The sequence below is a fragment of the Polyodon spathula genome, chromosome 19, assembly GCF_017654505.1.
Source record: "Polyodon spathula isolate WHYD16114869_AA chromosome 19, ASM1765450v1, whole genome shotgun sequence".
Taxonomy (NCBI): Eukaryota; Metazoa; Chordata; class Actinopteri; order Acipenseriformes; family Polyodontidae; genus Polyodon; species Polyodon spathula.
Window position 1 is genome coordinate 25,049,201 of NC_054552.1, and position 16,683 is coordinate 25,065,883.

A 16,683-nucleotide genomic window follows, 5' to 3' on the forward strand; every position below is an offset into this window, starting at 1 on the left:
TCGTATTGGCCAGCAGGTGGAGTTGTAACATTTGTACTCTAGTAACCATAGCAATGATTTGCAATAAGATTCTAGTGTCATTACCACCATAGGTCCCAGCGGGTGATGTAGCTGATGCCTTTAAGGAGTGTTTTCACAGACCCATTCAGTAATGTGTTGTTGCATTAGTTAGATGCAGCATCCTTTCTGGGTTAAGGCAAAAGCTACATTTCCCTCCTGTAATAAAATAACAGTGTTCAAATGAACGTGTTTGAGTGGTCAAATTAGCTCTTGCAGTTACTGCCCTTCACATGTCCCACTTTGTTCTGCTTGGCTATTCATTCTTTTGTCATCATAGCTGGCAGTCCTTAAGATTGTTTTACACTCTGTACAATTAGCAAGGAATTACAACTTAGATTTCTTGCTGAACAACTTTTATCTGACAAGGGCTAAAGCATGTGTTTAAATGTGCTTTGTAATGGATAGAGGTCTATTTTACCTTTTGATATTTTAAAAATACAGACTGCCCTGTTACATGCTGGATTTATTTGAATCCCACTTTGTCTGGATCAAGCACACTAATTTGAAAACATTATGTTAAAGGAATTCTACAACATTATGTTTCTTAGAGGATCTAGAAAACAAAAAAACCTAATGCAGATCTAATGCAGAGCCCTTTTACCTTTACAAAAACAGTACAAGTTAAGTCAAGCAAAAGCATATTTCAGTTGTCTTTAAGAGATAAAATGGACCCTAAAATGTAATTGTTACAGCATGTGCTGTTAAATAAGGGATTGTCTCATTCTACATCTGTTCTCAATGTGTATACTTTTATAGGGTATTATCCCAAGGAGAGATAACACTTCAGTATTGCTATATTTCAGTAACAGTCTTACCAATAAGACTATGACCGAGCTGCCACGCTCTTGAATTAGCAATCTGTTTCTGTTGATTGCTTCTCCTTGAGACCTTCCTCTGTCTTGGTTTTTGCCTCTTGATCTTCTACTGCACTGCCGCATGCCACCGCAATGTCCTTGACGCTGCTGGTAGGTCTGAGCTTATCCCTGCTGTCCCCCATGCATTTAACTTTTACAGGTTTGCTATTCAAACTCTTCGACCTGAGTGATGGATACATCCTGTCCTCTACTGCCAAAAGAGAACTGTCTGGGTCTGTCCTATCGGCTAAAGGCATGTCTTCTTTGTCCATGATTGGCTGCTTAACTGGCCTTTCAGAATCTGACACAAACGCTGGCTCGTGAACCGGCCTTTGAACGGAGACTCTTGGAGGCTGCCCACAGGGACTCGAATGAAGCTTATATTCTAAACAAGCTGTCCACTGTCCAACGGCTGATTGGCTGATCTGGTTCATTAAAGAACTATAGTCTGTTGTCCAATTACTCCCTCCACCAGATATGCCCTCTGCTGGAGTGAATATAAAACTACTTCTGGACTTCATTGTGTCCGGTGAGGTGCTAAAGGTTTGTGAAGGATAGTACCGAATGGCTTTAGACCTTTCCAAGGGGTAAGAGATGGTGGCCTCCAGCTTTGCTCTTTCTACAGTCAAGCCTGTGTTCACTGATGCCAGAGCTGATTGGCCATTCACTATGGCTTCTGGAGGCTTTGGTTGTCTTTGCGGATCTTCAGTCCCTGATTGAGCTTCCTGGTCACTAGATGTAGGAGTCGCGATGTCCACACAGGAGCCTGGTCTTTTAGTATCTTGGGTGATTTCTGAGGTTTGACTGGTGTCCTTTGTGGTAACCGCAGTAGCGGTGGATCGGGTCAGCTGCATCGTTTTACATATGGCTTCCTTCTCTTCCTTGGTTTTAAAATATTTTCTCTGCATGGATGGTGACAAAGTGGCTCCCATCTCCTCACAGGGGTGGTCCTCGTCTCCGTCGAGGTAGTACTTGTACATACTGTAGCTGTCGGAGCTGTTGACGCTGCTCTGTCTGAGGAGGAAGGCTGGGTCACACTCTGAAGAGGCTCTGGAGCGTGTGTGGGTCAGCTCAGCCTTGTCAATACCCGCTAGCTTCTCCATCGCATTCACCATCCTTCCTGAGAACTCCTCTAACTGGGCTAGGCGGAGGTCCACTGTCTGGAGGGATGCCTTCATGAAGTGCTCCCTCTCGTTTATCTCCTCCAGGCGCATTGACATGTTTTCAACTCTGGATAAAGAAGTACAATCATGTAGCGATTACTGGAGAAAACTGTTTTGTCTCAAAAGAAATCTGTCTGTATATTCGTTGATTCATTCTACAATTAAACTGAACATTTGTCCACGGTACCCAGCTCCACTAAAATACATTTAAGCTGTATTTACAGTGTCACAAACCCCGTTCTGAATGTAATTCTCCAAGAGTATTGTGCTGTCCCAATGAGTTCAAGAATGCATCTGAGCATTCACTGGACTACAGCAGTGGAAGCATACCTTAGGTTTCTAAACTGTGAGTCTAACAATTGGAAAGTATGAGATCCTATGTAATGAGATAATTTCATTGAATGGGAGCCTTTGTGACATTTGTTTATGAAAACCGTGGAATATCATAATGGCAGAATGTCAAGATATGGTAATATTTGGGCACTGCTGTTTTAAATCCTACAGTACGGTACAATGTACAGTAATATTGTAGTAGTATCAATAATAAGCTTTGGGAATGCAATTATTGTTTTGAAGTGAAATGTAGAACAGATGGCAGCGACCGAATATGAATGTTATAGAGAACAGGAACCCAATTTGTGTTAAATTCCCTGCTGATTTTTTGTTTTTGTAGAAACAAGCTTGGGTTGTTGTTGCGCGGTGCATTGTGATGTAATTGCTGGATGATTTGATGGCCATTATTAAACCAGGGTTTCACCAGGCAGTCTGCCCATATTATGATGCACTCCTGATAATTACATTCATGGTCATTCAGGGATAAATTTGACTGTGGATTGTTGTATGGATACTAAAGTAAAGTCCAGGCTTAGAGTGGTTGTAGCTAACAAAATGATTCCCCTTATCTTACATGGCAGGTACTATTGCTGGGTTTACTATATAGGTCTCAAACGTGCAGTTTTATAACAAACATTTCCATTTCAAAGAGTCATTGTATGTTTACTTTACCATGTGTTAAAGTAAACGCAGGTAAGAGCTTTTTTTTTTGATAGCTAGAACCAAAGTGGAGCAAATACCATGCCACTGTTAATACATGGTTCCAAATGTAAACCAATAGCACTGATAACGTCACCTTTCTGAAGTCACTCTGATGCGCTCATCGCTGGATGAATGTTCCTTGTTTTCCTTGTCTTGGAAATATTCTTCCACACACTGCTCTTCAAACTCATACAGCTTATTTAGTTCCTCTTCACTCAGGATCAGCTCTGTTGAAACAAAAAGACTCATCTTAGCTTTTCATGACGTTTCCAATCATTCTGAGTAATTCTTCTTGCAATTTCAATTTATATTTATATATATATATGTGTGTGTGTGTGTGTGTGTGTGTGTGTGTGTGTGTGTGTGTGTGTGTGTGTATAACATAGGGATTACACTACTGCCTGTTTAATTACAATCTATAGTATTCTATATGCTTCCATATCATTGTTTCTGCTTATGTCATTATTCTCTATGCCTACTAACTCCTTCTGAAAAGACTAAAAGTGTGGGAAGTATATCATTGTTGCAGGGTGCTCAAGGCTTCACCTATGGGCTTCAGTGCTGAGCGCAACACTAATATGCTTCCCCAACTCACTTCTCTATAATTTGACCATGCTTTGTCATACGTTTCTGTTCATAATGTTGTATGGTTCTCTGTGATTAAACATATGTACACTTCACTCTGCTTTTATCATAATAGTATAACGCAAAAGGAACTGCCAAAGACTTTTAGTACTTCTACTTGTCATTGCGAGCTAAAAGTTCTGGGAGTCTTACCATATTCTAACTAAACACTTTGATAAAGGGTAGAGGCTAATAGACTACAAAACCAGATTGTACCAGCCAGTCCACTTACTTAGTCCTCTGTCCTGCTCATCCAGTTCTCTCTCACTCTTCCGCTTGCAGCGGCAGCAAATGCGTTTAATTACGATGTAGATGAGGCTGAACATAATAAATGGGGGAGGCAGCACTGGTCTGTCATGGTAAGTCATGATCAGCTGATAACGCTGGAACTTCCACACCTGGTTGGAGATGGATTTGACCTCAAAGAAGGTGTTGCTGTGGGAGACAAAGCAAGACATGTGCTTTAAAGTGAAGCACATGTTGTATCAAACGTGTATTCAATTGTGTGAATTCATGTGGAACATTGAGGTACTGTACTGAGATATAGCACATATAATCTGGTGTTATAATAGGTGAAAGAAAGCACTGTTTGTATGCCTGCCTGAGACAATCTGTCATTTCACCACAGCAGGGTCGAAGCATTTCCCTTGCTACAAAGCCAGTTAGTCATCAGGAGATAGAGCTAGTTGAAAAGGGTTAAACTCTCCAGATGAAATGCCCTATGCAGTCAACCTGAAAGATACCTGCACATATCATATTTAAAAACGGAGATACATGCTTGTTGTAACAGGTGATCCTTTCAAAACTGCAACACAAGAGATCTACATAACGAGCATGTGCTGCAATGCCATCCTGCGAGCAAGGCTCTTACTTGAAGACAGCAATGAGTAGGTTTACAAGCAGGATGTTTGCCACCAACAGGTAGCACGCCATGATGGCTGGAGTGAGCCAAGCTCCAGGGATGCAGGGAGGGAAGCGTTTTCCATCCTCATCAAACAGATTGTCTCCGCATGGAGCTGGGGAAGAAACAACGTTAACACACTCAGCCCTCGTATAGAAATCCATTCGACATACAAACAGCAGAGAAAAAGAGAAACATCTGTTTAATTTGTAATGCAAATCAAATTGAATTAATTTACATTTTAGACACCAAACAGCATCAAAAAGAAAGGCTTGTATGATACATAAATGAGCAAACACTTACGGTTAATTTCCATAGCGTATACTAGAGAGAAGTCCGCGAATGTAGATCAACCAAAGAGACAGAAGAAAAAGCAGTCAAATATACTGTCAGCTGAAGGAGTACCTTATTGACATGGTCTTATCAAGCAGCATTTTAAAAAAGCACATTTGAGATCATTCAGAAATGTTTGCTGAATATATTGTAGGTAATTTTAAATCTGTAATTGTAATAGGACAGTCAAGCAAACATTGTAAAACTTGCTGGCAGATGATGATAGGAAATGAACCTGGTCGTGCGGAGCAGGGCTGCACTACAGAACCAGCTTCCAGTTAACAGTATCAAGTGAGTGCTACAGGGAATAGCAACATAATCCACATTTTTATCTATGCTCAAGTTTTTTCTATACTGTACTTCCATCTGTTTTGACCTAATACAGTAGTTATAATAATGATACCACAGTTACAAATAAATACAGTCTATAAATACCCACAAAAGTGCCCCCAATTAGCTCTGTTTTTGTATTGTTCACTATATGTTTTACCTATTTAACAAGATGAACAGGAAGAACAAGAATACTTTAGACTTAGTGTCTAGATCTGTAGTAAAACATAAGCAGAATCAAACAATAAAACAATCTGCTAATGTCTTGCATGCCTGAGCTCATTAGTGAAATGTATTCAGAGGAGCAATTTATAAAACATGAAAATAAACAAGCCAAGAGAACACATGCCAGGGGTTACAGGACAGGTAAGAAAAGGCAAGGATTTATAAGATGGGAATTGTGCCTTCAAATGACACCTGAAAATGATGTATTTACAATGGAAGGGTTTTCAATGGAACTACCATAGCTTATTTTTGTTTAAGATTATGAGATGTGATAAATCTTAAAAGATCATACTGTAGAGGGTGTTCACATTAAAGAAATGGATGCAAAGTAGGAAAAATGAGCAAGTTCATTTCTGCAAATACCCCCTATGGCCATTAAAGGTGAAACAACTTCCACAGTAAATATTTCATTTTTGTCTGTCCCTTGTACAATTCCCTTCTTCTAGACCCTTGTCCTTTAAAGAGTAATAGCATTTACAGGGTGTAAAGAATATCTAGCAACAAACAGCTTTGCTTCAACTATTCCTAAATTGTTAATTGCTGGTTTATTACATTTTACTTTTCAAATCCTTGAAGGAAAAACTGAAGGCAACATAGAACTGGGACCAGAATCATCAATATACAGCCTAAAAGAAAACTGAATCCAATTGACACACATGGGAGTCTAATTTAGATCTAATTATCTGCCTTGGAAACAGGAAACTGAATCTTACTATGAATTCTAGTCTTACGGTCTATCTGATCCGCAAACACCTCTCCGTAGATCATCCAGTAGGGCATGTAGAAGATGTTCCGGGCCAGCCTCCAGGTGGGCTCCTCGTCTGGGTGCAGGATAGCCTGCCGTGCCACGCCAAAACTCATCAGCACCACCAGCATGATCACCACGAAGTACAGCATGTCCACCATCTGCAAACACAGCCCTGCTATCAATGCTTCAGAATAGGACATTCTAACTACCTCATTCTGCTTTGTTTTGCATGACATCATTTATTGTTACTGTATCTAATTACAGAAGTACCAAAGGTCCTGTTAATGAACAGTCAAAATATATGCAATCGGAAACCATTTGCGTACCCCCTACAATAAAATAAAGGCAAAATAAACTCATTATTTTAAATTGATTTTCAACATTATACACAACAGTCGTTTTATATATTTACCACATATTTGACCATAATACTAGATATTATTCTATAAGCTAGCCACAGTACTTAATTCGTGTGCATTTAAATCACATGATTACCATTCAAATGGTACCATTTAATTTTAAAAATGTGTTGATTGTATTAATAGCTTATTAATAGCTTTACATACCAGTCTTTTGTGTCTTTTTTTTTTTTAATGGAGCAGGAAACTGTCTCAAACATACATATGAAACAGGAGCTCAAATGGCAGCCTGTTGATGGATACACACATGCATGGTATATCTTTTGACTGTTTATTAACATGTAACTAAAGTTCAGCAAATGGTTAATTGCACATTAATTAAATATGTATTTATGCCACTCAAAATAAACCATTCCCATACGTTCTATATTAGGGTGATGATAAGAAATTGTTGTTTCACTAAGAGTTACTCTATCTCTTTGTTGAGAGATATTGGTTTTCACTCTAGTCAACCAACTGAATAGGATTTATTTCAATTGGCATGTCCATTATCAGCCATTTCCCCCAAATCATCCAACAGACAGCCACAGTTTCAGAGCTCCCAATGCAAGCATGCAGCTATACAATACTACTTTGTGTTTCCTGATAGTTATACTTAATCCAGCCGTAATACAGACTTCCATGTGGACAGATTACACACAAGTGCTTCCAATAGGATTTTTTTTTTTTTTATGAGAAGCTCTGGGTAAAAAAAGGGCCGCATGCAGCAGATGATGAGATTATAACATTTCTTAACAAACCTGAGGGTTAGCCGAACCAAATAGCACCAGTGAAACATAAAATGCTTGGGATACATGACGCTGCAACAGAAAAGTGTAGTCAAAGGTCACCAAAATGTAAACTTTTTGCTCCCTCTTTATTTCCCTATCTGACTTACACATAGAAAAAATGTGAAGTATTGGGCCCTTATACAGTAAAGGATAGCACATGTGCAGTTCTCTGTCAACATGGAGTAACCCATTTTGTGAAATGCTGCAGGAGCACTGTACCTACTCTTCAATTTTAAAGTGCTGCACTAGGATTTAAACATACTTTCTTTACTATTATTTGTTTATTTAGCGGACACCTTTATCCAAGGCGACTTACAGAGACTAGGGTGTGTGAATTATGTTTCAGTTACAGAGTCAATGTCTCACCCAAAAGATAGAGCACAAGGAGGTTAAGAGACTTGTTCAAGGTCACAGTGTGATTCAGTGAGTGAAGTAGGATTTGAACCTGGGGACCTCCTGGTTACAAGTACTTTTCTTTAACCAGTGGACCACATAGCCTCCTTGAAATTGTACTCAGAATACTCATGGAGTGCAGTGATTATTTGCTCATAGCTGCAGTACTTCTAGAACATTGATGGCGTATCTTCAATGTCTTTATGCCAATCATGCAATTTGCCTCCAAGGAAAGTCTGATATGTGTTTAAATTCTCACCATCTTCCCAATCATCATGACATAGGGTCCCAGGTACTTGTTCACCCCAAAGATGTCCAGTACCCGGATGTACCAGAAGATGATGTCCACGCAGTAGATGACGCGCCCGTAGCCCATGTATGGCTGAGTCTGCAGCCTGAGGAGCAGACCCATCAAAAACACTGAGATGGCCACCATGTCAGTGATGTTCCAGTAATCCTGCAACCACACGTTGATCTTCTGCTTTAGCTTGCCTGGCTCAGACATCAGAATCTGGAAAACAGGGCACAAATTGCATGCATTTAATACAGTAAATATGCATGGTAATTTTGCAGTTTCGCCCCATGCTTTACCATGTTTATATTACACATTTACCATGCCATGTTTTTATATGCTTCACTATACTTCTCTGTACTTTACAGTGCTTCCCCATGGTTTTACTGTGCTTTATTACACTTAGCTATGCATTTGCTATGGGAACTGTTTATAAAGGACCTCTCTAGTCTTCCCTCTATCCCCTTATAAACAATTATTTTGCAGTTGTCCCTCATGCTTTCCCCATGGTTCAGTTATTCATTTACCATAGATTATCATGTTTTTCTAATATGCTTAATTCAATGATAGTCTTTGTCATTGTCTTCAAATGGAGTAATTGAATTAAGCTTCTTTTAGTATTTCTAAATTCAATGTTATGGTTAGTTATGGAGAATTGATTTACCATGCCTCTCTGTGCTTTACAATGCTATACTTCACCATGATTTCACTATGTTTTATTAAAATGTGCTATGCTTTTATTATGACAAGTAAACTCCAGTGTAGTTGTATATGACATGTTCAATGTAACTGAAAGCACTACCCTCCCAAGTATAGCCTGTACCCAGATTGGACAATTTATAGTGTGAATTTTTGAAGTGAGGCCAACGTTGGGTCATTCTAAATGTGTTGACTTGCCTCTCGTATTTTCTCTAAAGCCAGTGTCAAGATGTATGAGATTACTATCCATTCCTGAAGTGTTGGGCAGCGTTCCATCTTCACCAGAATTATGTAATTGAAAAGCATCAGATAGCCCATGTAACAGATCTAGAGAAAGACCAGCACAAATGAGTTCAGGCAGGGTGCAGTTCGTTTAAACTTCACTATGGATTATATTCCAGTAAATCCCATGCTGAAAACAATACCTTAGTTATGAATGCATTACAAATATAAAAAATAAGTACAAATCATATTGTATAGAATGCTATTGAATTTATGCAATTGGATCCCAAGAAAAATACAGTGTTATAATAAACATCTTTTTTGTTATTTCATATAACACACATACTGTATAACTCAAATTAGAGGTAAATGTAGGATGCATTTTTTAAGTTTATACTGTGATAAGGTTTCAGTATTCTCTATTATTTAACAGTGTAACAGAATAACTCGTTCTGGACTTTGTCACATGCTTGTTATTAGGCTGTTTCATCAAGGGAAATCTATTCATTTAATGGATTTGATAACCCAGATTTATGGACTCACAAAGCAGTGAAGGTTCTTTTGCCACTCACCGTATAGAACCAGAACTTGGTGAAAGGAGCGTTGTAGAACTCATAGATCTTGGTCCCAATTGGAATTCTTCTCTGTTTTTTGTCTCCTTCCTCTTCATCCCCTTTCTTAGAACTAGTGTCCCCATTCCCATCCTGACATCAGAATCCATGTCAATCAATTCAAGACAGAAGACCAGAGATCTTTCAAAAGCAGTTGTTCATTACCGGCTTGTGTTGTCTGCATTATAAAACGACTTGGAAATTCCAGTGTATTTCATTATTTCAGTCTAGTTACTTTTACTCAGTTTTACTCACTGACTTCTGCAAGTTATTTGTCTTTTATCATTGATGATCATTTATCTGTATTACACTTTCTTTCCTCTGCATGTATGACTAATCATTGTCACACTACCTAGATAATGATCATCAAGTATTGAAAATACAATGATGCGACTGTCTGTCAGTAATTGACTTGTTTACATACACAGGTTAATGTTTGCTACGTGTAACACTAGTACATGCTTATTTGGTTTTTACTGGGATCAGGAAGAGAGGTGTGTGCCTGACCACCTAGGAGTGGAAACTGCACCACACTCTGGTATAAGATTGAGACACTAAATTCATCTCACCATCAAAGACGTGACACTTCTGGTCAAAACTTTGGTGAAGAAATTTTCTCTTAGTATTACTAACAGACACTACTGTTCCTTTTACATTTCTTGACATGTTGCCTCTCTGGTGTTTAAAACATTCAACTTCTCCATGCAACAACACAGGCATGTCCCTATATTACTGTATGAACACACAGCCTGCTGTTGTATGATAGTATGTTATTACTTGTTCAACAATCATGTTTCATTTTAGACTGAGATACTGAGCTGTCATTTTAGGCTCAGCTCACTGCTGACGAAAACAAACACACTCTGTCCCCCGAAACGTGTGCCGTCAACCGACCCCTTTTTTTCACTCTGCAGGCCCACTATGCAGCCACATCAGAGCTACAGTGTTGGAGGACAATGCAGCTCTGGGCAGCTTACAGGCAAGCCCACAGGCGACTGGCCAGACTACAGGGGTCACTGGTGCTCAGTTAGCCGAGGATACCCTGGCCGACCTAAGCCCTCTCCACTCGGGCAACACTTGGCCAATTGTGCGCCGCCCCTTGGGAGCTCTTTACAAGATGCGCCATTCGGGAGCCCCTTAAGATATTATTCTTAAGTAACATAAATCAAGTTGCTGTTTCTGTTATATTAATACACATTATTATCATGGGTTGATAGTGTTTTGCTTACTATATGAGTTTTCAGATTTACAATTGAATCAAGGTTCCACAAGATGGCACTATTAATTCCTAAACATTTCCAAACTAGGCCAAAGTGAAAATGAAACACTGTACAGTACTATTAAATTATCTACATTTTTATGGATGTATTTTAACTAAATGACCATATTACCATATAAAAATATTTTAACAGTATCTAATGCATGCACCCTGATGCTGCCACCGTGAAGGTTTGTAGTGTTAAATGAAGGAAAATACACTTTTTGTGTTGATCTAATCTTTGATCTAGAACAGCAACGATTCCTTTTTTGTAAAACAATCTGGGTCCAAACCTAAGGCAAGTGAAAAGGCACATTTCAGAATAATGTGAATGCTTTAAAACTCATCAGCAACAACACAGAACAATCATTTATCTTCTCATTCCTGCAACTTGCAAGAGTGTCGTTTTTTAATTCCGACATCTCGCCTCACACATTGCCCCTCACACTGTGTTGCTCTGACTGTGCTCTACCTTACTGACTGTGTTCTCTTCTTCTTTCTCCTTCCCATCTTCCTGTTCTTCAGATGTCTGGTAAGAGAGGTCCTCATTAGTTCGAAACTCCAAGAACACGATGGTAGGCGGGAAGACAATGCCCATTATAACCTGAAACAGTAAACCAATTGCAGGTGAGGAAAGGAAGGCTTCAAACAAGCTGCTGTGTGCACCTTTTGTACTTAACTACCTACAGTAAGCTATGACTACATTAATTGATTTAAAGTTGCTTCTATTTCTCTCTGGAAAACAATAAATTGAAATGCAGGACAGTTGACTTAGTTGTAAATGAAACTGTTACATGTATCCAGTTTCCCAGTGATATATGTTATATAAATACAGAGAGGGGGCCTACATGGATACTATACCTTCAGGCCAGGGTTCTTGCGCATTTTCAGGCACCCCATCCACATGTCTGTCAGCAGCATCTGGCTGCAGGTGTGCGCAATGAAGTCTCTGTGCTTGGCTGCCACAGCCAGCTTCAGGCAGGTAGAGTTGCTCCAGTTCTTTAGTTCGTATGTCAGCAATTTCATGGCCACCTGCTCGTCATGTTTGTAAGACTGGTCCAACAATTCGTAGGCAAGCTGACCAAACTCCCTGCAATGAAATCAATATCACAGCTACTGACACTGTCATAGACTGCCTCTCATCCACCTGGGATTCAGTCCTGTTTCAACTAATTTAGTTTAGTAAATTAAATGAAATAGCACACAGGAAGGACTGCCACATACCAGTATACAGCATATAGAATGTATATTTGGGGTTGCAAAATGTAAAAAATCTAATACAACCTGAGCTCTATTTTGAAGCAACTTTTAAAATCTTTTTTTATGCTCTAAAACAAGCAAGACACAACATAAAAAACCATTCCTTCAGCTTAGTTAAAAGAATTGCAAAATAGTCTATTTACTTTGAATTATTGTCCAGGTCCTGTGAGATATCATCCACCATCACATTCTCAGAAGACTGGTGGGCCATGGACTTGTAGAGCTTACAGGCTACTAGAGCCTTGGCCATGGCCTCCTCACCCCGCTGCCAAAGGAAGAGCGCCATCTTCTGGCGCTTCATCAGCACTGCCCACACCATGAGCTCATGGAAAGGGTACTGAAAGCGGCTGACCTCCGGGTCATCCACGTCGATGTCAATCTCCTCCTCCTTCTTCTTATTCTTCTTCTTCTTCCTCCCTTTAGAAGGAGTCTCCTCATCCTGGGTTAAAGGAGAGTTCATGAAATGTGAATAACCATGGGGCTGCCATTGATTATTGCTTACCGTGCGGGCCCTTGAGCCTACACTGAGATGGACAACCTAGCTTTCATGGAAATGACAGGCACAAAGAAAGGACAACAATAAACATGTGTTGCAGATGGATTTTTATGTGAATCTTGATTGTTAAAAGCAGAATAAATTAGCAGTTTTGGATTAGCTATAAGTAACACACATTTTGGCTCATCAAGTCTATGGCAAACACAATATCTGAGTCATTGCAATAACCAGTCAGAGTGACTGCAAACATCATATAAAAGGGATAATTAAAATGCATCTTTTAAATAAAAGCATGCAAATACTTGCCATTGCAACACTATAGTTCGAAGGTTTTTTATATAAGTAGTGATCACCTTGGATGTGAATGTGCATTATCTTCTCTTTCGGAGGAAAAGGGTGAAGGATCATTGTACACACTGGGGTAACTGCAGGACATAAGAACCAGGGTAGGATGCTACAGGGAGAAAAGGTTCTGGTGGGAATGGCAAAGAACACAGTCAACAACATAGATCAAAAGCAGCTGCAGAACAGAAAATATCACACTTAAAAAATATTTTACCTCCATTCCCAAAAATTTAAGTGCCTTCGGCTGAAAAAAAAGGAGAGTAAGGGGTTATATCTTTTTTATTAGCATTAGCATTTCCGATTTCCATTTTTTACATTATATCAGGATATGTGAATATTCCAAATGCAACACTATAGATAAACTACTGCATCCTGGTTTCATTGCCTTAGGTCACATGGTCTGACTGCAGCTAGACCATTGGAATTCGACCTATAACACACGCATGATGAGATTGGCACCGGGAAGAAGCGGTGACTTTTCATTTATAGCTGTCAAGCAACAAGCACATAAATACTACTTAAGTCTAACTGCTTTGCTCCCTTACCCTTTTTGGTCCAAACAGGTTGTTGTAGAGCATGCGGAAGCTCTTGCGAGTGTAGTAGCACCGGTAGGCTCCACCCATGAGGTATTCTAGAACTAGCCCGATGTCAATCAGACTGGTGTGATAATCTGGGGGCAGGTTTCCCTACGATACACAAAGCAACACAACTTGAATCACCTATTAGCCCTGGTGCATGTTCTTTTAGCTTTGACTTGAGTTCAGGAGTTCTTATAAATTATAACGATAGAAGCAAGGTTAGCCTAAGTTACTGGACTATTGGTGTTGTTTGGAATACCACCAAATGGTAGGCAAGTGTCTCTCTGGGGCCTATTCTACAAGCATCTTGATGTCTGTGATTTACTTCTGAACTGAAAAAGAAACAACTCAAGGTTGTTTAAGAGACCTTGGAATTGTACCGCATGACATTATACACTTTTTAAATGATAACGGCCTTTTACAGTTTCTGTCTGTTCAGTTATTTGATACTTTTTATAAGGATAATTAAAATGCAAGCCTAGTCTTCTTTAAAAAAATAGCAGTATAGAACAGAGCTTGTCTCATTCATGTTCAAATACACATACATGTATCATGAATAAGACATTTAACACGACAGTCATGTAAACTAATGATAATGCTAATGATGATCTTTAATTAAATAATAAGGGTGCTGGTCTTACCTTTTTAACTTCCCTAACTAGAAAATGCAAAGTATTAGGAGGTCCTAGCCTCTGAAATAAAGAACACACATTCGCATTAGAACAAGTGCACAAAATATTGAATTATCTACCATAATACATTAAATACACATAGAATAAATGTAATATATATTGAATAGTACCGGTATAAATATATACAGTAAGTTTCAGGGAAGAGCTAATAGATATCTCTCAGATTCAAACAGGATGCCATTTAATACAAAAGTGAAGCTGTCCGATATGAGAAAAAACATGATTATATTTTACACAAGCTGTTTCAGAAACTGAGGAAAATAGTCAAGCTCCAGGACTTTAATAAGGGACCATTAAACATTCTCCTGCTGCAGTGCTCGCTCGCTCACTGAAGTAACTGCTGCACTGAAGTACTTGTACATCAGATTAAGGTTATGGTAAAGCTTTGCTTAGACCAGTAACATGTCTTGAAATCTGCATTGAGGATATAATCCAGTTTGCACTGGACTTTTTGCATATTCATCCATATGGCATCTTCTGTGCATTTTTAATGGAAGTAATCAACTGTTTAACTGGTGGTCCACATTAAATGACATATACTGAAACCTCAAAATAGAGATAAGGACTGAATTCTTCAGTTTTACATATTATTTTTATTACATATTTTTTTCATTCTCTATTATCCCCTCATGATCTTAGTTGAAATGTGATGAAGAATTTAGTACTATTTAGTACATAGTTGTAGAATATACAGTATAAGTGGTTTACTAGACTGGTGCAATGACTCTCCTGATGAGAATGCCCTTGCAAAGGTGAGGCCCAGTGCAACAAGACCTCCAAGGTGTGGCGCAGAGCTTTGCAGGCCCCCAGAGAAAACTTTGTTTTGTAAAATGTAAAATTATAAAAATATGCCATTGTGGGTATTCCGAAATCCAGTCTGGCTTGTGATTTTGAAATCTTTTTCATTTTTTTCAGTGTTTCATGTTGGCTAAAGGTCACCTCTTTTCAATTTCTCATGAGACCGTCAAGGTTGGATCTGTTTTGCTTATGCAATATTGCCACAGCGCATTGTAATTCTCTTTTGAAAAACACACATTTATGCAAACGAAGACTATAAGAACATAAGAAAAGTTCGGGATTGAGAAGAGGGAGTTTGGACCATCAAACTCGTCCCATTTATCCCCACTAAGTGTTTCCTACCTTCGGTTCTAAGCTGTCATTCCTTCCATTTATGCTTCTTTGCTCATGCTGTTGACATCAGCCTAGTTACCCTTCCCTTTAGAAATGCTGATTTAAAACTGGTCAGACTCACGGTGTTGTATAACTCCTCAAGCCGTGGAATAGTGAGAAAGTTGTGCATGTTCACCCCATTCTCAATCAGGAGTTTCACAAAGTCCACTCGATCCAAAACCAACGCATCCATCATGGCTTGCTCCAGGGAGTTCACCTGTGGAGACAGCCATGAGTGCAGAGCTTTAAACAAACCCATAGGAAACTGCAGAACATTTCAACAGTACAGTGGGTCATTGAGGATATGCAAAAATACAAATAAAAATTAACATGTGTTCAGTGGGGATCACAAGATAAACATTTCAAATCAACATGTCAGCTCATCTTGTGATCTTGACATAACGGATTGAAATGTCGAGATCCTGAGTTCATTTATCTTGTGATTTTGAGGTACTTTTGAAAGCAAATGTCTATGCAGGAGCCATTGTTGACATTAGTGTTTTTACCCAGTTAAGTAATTCTAACTTTCTGGGATCGGTCTCTTCTTCTGGCTCTTTTTTCTCTTTTCTGCCCTTCTTCTTTCCTCGGCTCTTGCCTCTGGTTGGCCCCTTGGCTGCCCTGGTGCTGAGGGCTGGGCTCTTCTCCTCCTGAGTGGGGGTACCAGTGGCTGAGAGGGTGCTCAGAGGCTGGAACAAATTAAGATGTGTCATTGCAGTCTATGTGGTTGCCTGATGGTGTTGCTACGACAACCTGCTACTCCACCACCGTCTACACAAGGTACCACTTATATCAGTCACAACTGAATTAACATATCACCAAAGAGAATAAATGCTTATGGCTCTTAAATGTTAGATGGCTGCCTATTCAAAGTGCCATTGTCTCTTTTTATATATTTTTATTCTAGGGTTTACTGACTGGTAAAAGCAGGTGACAAGCACTTGGCTTAGGCGACTGTTAATATAGGTTTTACTGTATTAGAATGCTGTAAATGCTGAAAATAATTTGTGTAAAATATATGTATAAGGCTTCAGTAACAACATTTAGAAATGCTCCTGGCTTAAAGATAACAGGCCTTATTTTGAGAGAAATTAATATTTTACTGATATAAAACTACCAATAAACTAATGAGAACAATAAATACTGCTTATTCTCCCACTGTTTCTTTATAAATGAATACAGTTTCCAGTCCTCTCAGAAAATGTCCA

At 39.1% G+C, this 16,683-nt stretch overlaps 1 protein-coding gene across 1 annotated transcript in view; it reads right to left on the reverse strand.

Annotated features, from left to right (window-relative positions):
- Positions 1–12: 12 nt before the first annotated feature.
- Positions 13–16,683, reverse strand: part of LOC121294531 (transient receptor potential cation channel subfamily M member 1-like) — a 33,836-nt gene continuing 17,165 nt past the window's right edge. Inside the window, exons 12-28 of the mRNA XM_041218321.1 lie at positions 15,985–16,164; positions 15,561–15,695; positions 14,258–14,308; positions 13,584–13,724; positions 13,253–13,282; positions 12,341–12,636; positions 11,799–12,027; positions 11,410–11,541; positions 9,641–9,772; positions 9,045–9,173; positions 8,115–8,366; positions 6,239–6,431; positions 4,941–4,961; positions 4,608–4,752; positions 3,969–4,171; positions 3,207–3,339; positions 13–2,144 (exon numbers count right to left, since the gene is read on the reverse strand). Of these exons, the coding sequence (XP_041074255.1) occupies positions 911–2,144; positions 3,207–3,339; positions 3,969–4,171; positions 4,608–4,752; positions 4,941–4,961; positions 6,239–6,431; positions 8,115–8,366; positions 9,045–9,173; positions 9,641–9,772; positions 11,410–11,541; positions 11,799–12,027; positions 12,341–12,636; positions 13,253–13,282; positions 13,584–13,724; positions 14,258–14,308; positions 15,561–15,695; positions 15,985–16,164 (3,636 nt within the window). The 3' untranslated portion in view covers positions 13–910. The remainder of the gene's footprint in view (positions 2,145–3,206; positions 3,340–3,968; positions 4,172–4,607; positions 4,753–4,940; positions 4,962–6,238; positions 6,432–8,114; positions 8,367–9,044; positions 9,174–9,640; positions 9,773–11,409; positions 11,542–11,798; positions 12,028–12,340; positions 12,637–13,252; positions 13,283–13,583; positions 13,725–14,257; positions 14,309–15,560; positions 15,696–15,984; positions 16,165–16,683) is intronic.